The 7,333-nt window shown below is 37.9% G+C and overlaps 1 protein-coding gene across 1 annotated transcript in view; it reads left to right on the forward strand.

Annotated features, from left to right (window-relative positions):
* The first annotated feature begins 5,562 nt into the window (after positions 1-5,562).
* Positions 5,563-7,333, forward strand: part of myod1 (myogenic differentiation 1) — a 4,127-nt gene continuing 2,356 nt past the window's right edge. Inside the window, exon 1 of the mRNA XM_007568491.2 lies at positions 5,563-7,002. Within this exon, the coding sequence (XP_007568553.1) occupies positions 6,415-7,002 (588 nt within the window). The 5' untranslated portion in view covers positions 5,563-6,414. The remainder of the gene's footprint in view (positions 7,003-7,333) is intronic.

A 7,333-nucleotide genomic window follows, 5' to 3' on the forward strand; every position in this document is an offset into this window, starting at 1 on the left:
CACCTCAAGACCCTTGGAGGTGAGCGCAGTAACATGGATGACATACATGTATCTCATTACCATCTTGACTTTTGGCTTTTAACTGTTAGACTTAAACGTTTTACAAAGTGGACAGAATATCCAGAAATTAGTTAGTTAGCATAACATGTCTTCATAATATTACTCTGATAAAAAGTGTAATTTTGTAAGCTTGTTCCTACAAATACACTTTTTCCAAAGTTATTCAGATACATGTAACTGAGGAAATCTAATTATCTCCCACCTCTATCTTTAATTTAAATATTTAAGTAATTTGATGTATGGGTGCTGTGTTGGAGACGGGAACTACAATTTCCCTGAGGAAAAATCCCAAATTTTCTATTGATTTATCTATTTATCTATAATTGAGTTCTATCACTTATAAGTTGGCATTGTTTCATGACAAATTTTTTCTGCTTTTTGTTTATTTTTTTTTACTCTATATCTTTTTGATTTTGTTGCGCTCGTCTCTAGTGGTGTAATGCATTTTGTTTTTTAACTCTATACTTTCTCACACTTGACTTCATATTCTATAAATAAAGTTTCATCAGTTGATTTTTATCAACTTGTTTGCAATCCCATTTTGCCCTCACAAGTTCATAGGTAACAATGCCCTGTTCCTCCCTCCAAGGTGAATATTTGTGCATTAGATTCAATACTTTTGCAGTTAGTCATGCAACTAACTTTACATCATTACATCAACTTTACATCATTAGCAATGTTGTAATGTTGATGGAGGGATCCCCCAATATTGCTTATTAGAGTTCAGGTGATGAGATGTAAGCAACATGCTGATTATGGTTAGAAAGAATTATTCAAAATATGCTAATTGTTCACGTTTCACTTTTTCAAGACGCCAAGATAATTTTCTTAAACTTACAGAAACGTGCAGGTCCTTTGAGACAACCACTGTGAGCTGGTTTCACTCTGTCACTCAGTGGGAAGATGATGCTTGGATGTTTAATGTGTGAAGAGCAGCAGCAGGAACATAGAGACTGAGTGTGTTGATTCAGACACTGAAGGTCTGCAGGGTAAAGGGTGATGGACCACACAGAGAGCTGGGGTACTTCATGACCACACACACACGCACGCACATACACACACACACACACACACAACAGGAGAGAGAGATGGACACACATAGCCTATGACATAGAAAAGATCACAAACATGAAACGTAACCTGAGTGGCATTAGTGTGTAAAGGGTCCCTGTGAACTGTTTTGTGGTCATCATAACATTAACTGCTGTATGACATACTCAGCAGAGTGTTTAAAGTTACTTGAGTGTTTAACACCACCACACACACATGCATGCAGATGCTGCTCACAGAGATTTCATTTATAAAAAGTGAGTCATTCCTTCCCGCTGCTGCTGCTTGCTTGCTCAGGAAGAGGCTACATTTGATTACATTGTACTACGACCAGGATCAAATTGTAATATATGTACCTGAATTTGAATCTGTAAAATCACATATTATCATAATGGTAGAAGATGTTGATTTCTGAAATAATAGCTCCTAAGCAAATTAGGAGCTATTATAGATTAAAGCTCTCAAAAGCTGAAAAAAAACGTCCCAGTTTAGCAAACGTTTAGTTTTCAATCCTGCTCCATCCCCTAATGTTCAATGTTGGGCTCTGCTAGTTTAACAGTAAGACAAGACAAAATATGGAGAGAATCTGACTGAGCTCCAAAGTATTTCAAACTTTGCCAACTTGACTATTGAATTTATTCATCTAGTAAACATTTTTTTCTAGTTAACTAGAGCACCTTAAATGTACAACCTTGTTTAGATAACCCAGGTCTAGGATAATACTTATCTCTTTCTGCTACATTGGAGTGGACAAAGTGCGCCAGAGGAGGAAGGCTGCCCAGGAGCAAAGGATCCAAAAATACATGTCACTGTTAGTACATCCAGTACTTAATCACAGCAGAAGGATTAAACCTTGATCCTGGTTTTATTCAGAATTCTGCAAAAGGAACCTTGGAATTACACGTTCCCCAAAATTGCTGCCAGCAACCCAAAACTGGTTGCTAGCCCCTTTGAAGAAGAAGATGAAAAAGCCTATTGAACTCCAGAGCTGAGAGTCACAGCTTCGCTGAGTATGACTGTCTGATAGCCAGACAGGAGCCAACAGGATGCCTCAGCTGTTCAAGCTGACCTGTATTAGCCATGCATAGCTGCCACTAATAATTCTGATTATTTTGAGAACCTGAGCTGAGAAGCAGCACTTTACCATTGCAGGACACTTATGCCAGCCTGATGTGGAGCTAAAAACGCCATGTTGTAGTCTTCTTGCCGTAAAACACACTCCAAGCTCTAAGTCGAGCAGCTAGCTGTCTCCTGGTTTCTGACAAAGATGCAGCCAGGTGAACGATTCAGCCCACCTTGTTCATTGGAACTCTATTCACAGTAGGTTGCAGAAATAATATCTTAGGAAGACCAGTGTAAGTGTTTTTATTCTGCATTTCTGATGTGTTTTTCCATTAAAAACTTGGAAGTGTTCCAGAAAAAATGGCCTGAGAGCTTGGTGTGTTTAAAACTAATAAAGAATTTGGATTGTTCAAACTTCTTTCCAACGAGTGTTTTAAATGTTAGTTGAATTTCTCTTTTATTGCTAATTTTGTCCCCTTATTTGACCGCTGAGTTACATCAGATAGTTCTAAGATGTCCCATTTTCTTAAATCTAATGGCAGCATGTGGCTGACAGCTACTATAGCATGAGCAGCTTAGCCTCATGCTGCTTAGTCAGTGAACCGTTGATGCTCATAGACAATCAATATTGTTATTTAAGGTTCTTTGGTTCTTTGAACTTAAGAGACTGTTTAATCAGACAAATATTAGAGTCTTTGTTTTGACTTAAGCCACTTTTGTATTATTCTAAATGATCAGATAATTGCTAAACAATAACTAAGAAATAACTATTTTGCTTTCTTCCTTTATAATCAAGTTGTCCCCCAACTTAGTAATTTGAATCTAAATAACAAAGATATGGAAGCAGGTTAAGTCATTTAAAGTAAGCAGGTCAGATTGTACATTTAAACACACCACAACCTAAAGTTTGCCCCCCAATCGTTCCAGAAAAGTGGAAAGATTAATGTTGCCACAGAGATAGAGCGGTGATGATGTTGTTTCCAGGTGGCTGATGAATCGGTGGTGGTGTTGGTTTGTCACAGCATGGCCTTTGACCGTTCTCTGCCCCAACTTTATTAGTCAGCTAAACCCGAGATTAGCACAACACAGTTCTCTGACACCTGTTAACTTTCTCGTGTTCTAGTGTTGTGTACCACAAGTCATGTCATATTTCTTTCTGTTACTCATAAATGATGAGTCAACAAGACAAAATATGGAGATAATCTGACTGAGCTCCAAAGTATTTTGAGCTTTGCCAACTTGACTATTGAATTTAAAATAGATTTAGCAAAGTTTCAGACCTATAACGAATAGTACATAACAGCAATCAACTAGCAGATATATATAGACGTTACCAGTACATATTGCTAATAATGTGATGCTAGCATTCTCATAAGAAAAATACTTAAAGTTAGCAATGAGAGCAGCAGAACTCAGTCCCACCAAGGCTCTCATTACAATCTGAAGGATTCCTCCTCAAAAAGACATTTAATGGAGAGAGTTCCTAGAAATGTGTTTATTATATTCATACTTTACATAGGGAATTAATGTATTGAAGTTTTGTGACTTAATACCTCCAAGAGTTGAATAAACTAGAATTTTTAGCAGTTAAAAAAACTGAAAGAAGAAAAATACAGGAGGAACTATTTCCCAGAGTGCTTAGCAGCATATTTTTGTATCCTGTGTGTGTTATATTGATCTGACTCTTGTGTGTTATTAAGGCAAGTGTTTATTTTAATGCAACTGACAGTTTGCAAAGCTTGTGGATAATGTCCTGTTCACACAAAATGTTTCTGAGAAGAATTCATTGTGATGTTAATAAAATTCATTATCAGATCAGAAATTTTGTTCGTGCAATTTGAAAACAGAAGTTAAATTATTCTAAATGTTAAATGGGTTATTATAAGGTAAAATAGTTATTTTAACTTGACATTGTGAGTGAAAATAATTAGATGATTAATCTATAATCATCTACTTAATTATGGATTAAGTAGAGGGCAGTTTTTTCTTGTATGTTGTGGAATAATTATTTGGTTTAAACTGCAGCATTAAGTTAAAACTCACAGTTCAAGATTAACAAACTTAAAGCTTAAAAAACCCATTTAGACTTATTTCTTCTTGCTAAATCAACTTCATGAACTTTAATTTCTGAGTGAGAAACCAATACAATTTTCATGTTGACTTTAATTGTATTTTCAAGGCAGCAGGTGGATTTTCATCTTCAAGTTAACCCACCTTTAAATGTTTTACAGTGTATGGCTTAGGTTTGGAAGGTAATGCAGGTGCATTCATTTTTATTCAGAAATCCAGAAGCTGAAAGTGTGATTAATTTATGCAGAAAATATAATATGAGATATGCCAATTGTGAGTGTAGAAAGCAGAGACAATCAAACTACGTAGAATATTTAAAATCAAACTACTAGAATATTTAATACTTCCTTGAATTATGTTTAGCAGGGTAGGATACAGCTCTGGAAAAAAAAAGAGACAACTTAAAATTAGAGACAACTTAGATTAGTTTTTCTGATTTTACTTTTTATTGGTATATGTTTGAGTAAAATGAGCATTGTTTTTTTTATTCTATAAACTAATAACAAATCTCTGAGGTTCCAATCAAAAGTTAAGTATTTATTTGCAGAAAATGAGAAATGGTTAAACTAACAAGATGCAGTTCTTTCAGATCTCAAATAATGCAAGAAAACAAGTTCATGTTAATTTAGAAACAACAATACTAATGTTTGAACTCAGGAAGAATTCAGAAATCAATATTTGGTGCAATAACAACGAGGTTTTCAGTGGGGTTCAGTGCAGTGGGCTCTTCATTTTTTAAGATAATTATTTTCTTATATCTTAAGTTTTCCAGAGTTATATGTAACTTTGCTGTTTCTGTCGTGTTTGGAAGGTTAACTCCCTACATCCGCAGAAAAACGAAAAACAAATCAGTGTTCACTGTGAGTGGAAATTTTGAATTATGGATGAAACTGCACAGCTGAGGGGTGGGCTGCAGGGAGCCGGAGGAGAACGACCCCCTCCACCCCACCTCCGAAGGGGAGGGGAGCTTCATCTGTCTAAAAATACGCCCTGACATTAGATGTTTTTGTTTGTTTGTTTGTTTTTTTTTTCATGTAGCGTTTACATTCTCCGTGGACGTGTTTCCAATATGAACACGAGCTTCTCTGAGTTGGGATGGAGTGAAGTATTAGAGTTTAGTGAAGTTTTAGAGTTTGGTTGAGAAATAATTCATTAAGTTTATTGTATTTGTACTCATATGACTGCTTCCAAAAATAGTATGACCACATATTACTTTTTACTACTAGTATTACTATTAATGATAATAATAATAATAATAATTATTATTATTATTATTATTATTATTATTATTATTATTATATTCTAAAACACCTTTTCCTTTTTACAAGATTTACAATTTAGATTATTGAGGAACTATTTCCCACAAAGCCCGACATTATAACTTGTATTTATTATAATTTCTGATATTATTTCAAGATTTTTTTATGATTAGTTTAAATTTATACTACAATAAATAATGGTTCAAATATTTACCCTATGATTTTTCAAACCATTTTACAATCATAATGGATTCAATTCAGATTTCATTTAACAAACAGACAAAAGTTCTCTGATCCAATTCTAATTTGATTTACACTCAACTTTACAATCGAATTACAATGAGAATAATTTTTAACAATGATCTTGCACTTGCTCTTTCATAATTTACCAGATCAAATTTGATCCGGTTCATTTCTTGCACGGATTGTCTTGTAAAATGATGCAACATTAATGAAAATCAAACGAAAAACAAAATAAATCATGCAGAGCTGTTTCCGGTATGACCATTTGCGCTGTTTCTGTCTCCGTGTTGTGCGGCTGCGGGTTTCTGGCTCCTTCTGCACTTTTTTTTTTTTTTTTAAATCTCCTCTTGAGTTAATTGTAGGACTGAGCTAATTACCGTGAATCTGTAAACCCCTCCTGCTGGCAGCAGATTGGTCAAATCCGGGCGGACCCCCAGTACCCTGACCCTGCCCGCTGCGGCGGGGCCATGTATAAGATGCAGGGACCCCAGGCTGACAGCTGCTATGAGAACAGGAATCAAACAACACTTCTTCTTCTTCTTGTTCTTCTTCTTTCTTCTTCTTTCTTCTTCTTCGCTGTTGCCTGAACACTTCACATCGACTGAAAGCGGGCTATTGGTTTCTGCTCCGGCGGATCTGTCTCCTGCTCTGCTCTGGGTTGGACTCACTCATGGAGCTGTCGGATATTTCCTTCTCCATTCCCTCTGCTGATGACTTCTATGATGACCCCTGCTTTAACACCACTGACATGCACTTCTTCGAGGACCTGGATCCGCGGTTGGTGCATGTGGTCCCGCTGAAACCCGAGGACTCCTGCTCCCCCTCCTCCTCCTCGTCTTCATCATCGCCCTCACCGTGCTCCCACCTGCATCACCAGCTCCAGCACCCGGAGGCTGAGGACGACGAGCACGTCCGCGTCCCCAGCGGGCACCACCAGGCGGGCCGCTGCCTTTTGTGGGCCTGCAAGGCTTGCAAGCGGAAGACCACCAACGCGGACAGACGGAAGGCGGCGACGCTGCGTGAACGCCGGCGGCTCAGCAAAGTGAACGACGCCTTCGAGACGTTGAAGCGCTGCACGACGGCCAACCCCAACCAGAGGCTTCCCAAGGTGGAGATTCTGAGGAACGCCATCAGCTACATCGAATCTCTGCAGGCGCTCCTGCGCGGCGGCCAGGAGGAAGGCTTCTACCCGGTGTTGGAGCATTACAGCGGGGACTCGGACGCGTCCAGTCCCCGTTCCAACTGCTCCGATGGGATGGTGAGTCCGGGAACGCGCGGCGCGCTTTTACGCACCGACGATCTTTAGCTTTCAAACTGCTGACCTGATTCCATCCCAGGCCAGTCATAACTTTCCTTCCTTTTAGACTATTTTAATTTCAACGAACAGTATAAAATGACCGGTGCTTGATTGGTGGTACACGTTATTTTATTTATTTTTTAACTTAAAATGTCAAACGGGTATTTGACATTTTAAATGCCCGTTCACCTGCATTCACCTGCTTTCGATTATTCGTTTTTGTTTATTTTTTAGTCCACTCTTGTGATTTATGAAGCAAACAGTACAACACAGACACACCTGGTATGCTGAT

The sequence above is a fragment of the Poecilia formosa genome, unplaced genomic scaffold (assembly GCF_000485575.1).
Source record: "Poecilia formosa unplaced genomic scaffold, Poecilia_formosa-5.1.2 Scaffold224, whole genome shotgun sequence".
Lineage (NCBI taxonomy): Eukaryota > Metazoa > Chordata > Actinopteri > Cyprinodontiformes > Poeciliidae > Poecilia > Poecilia formosa.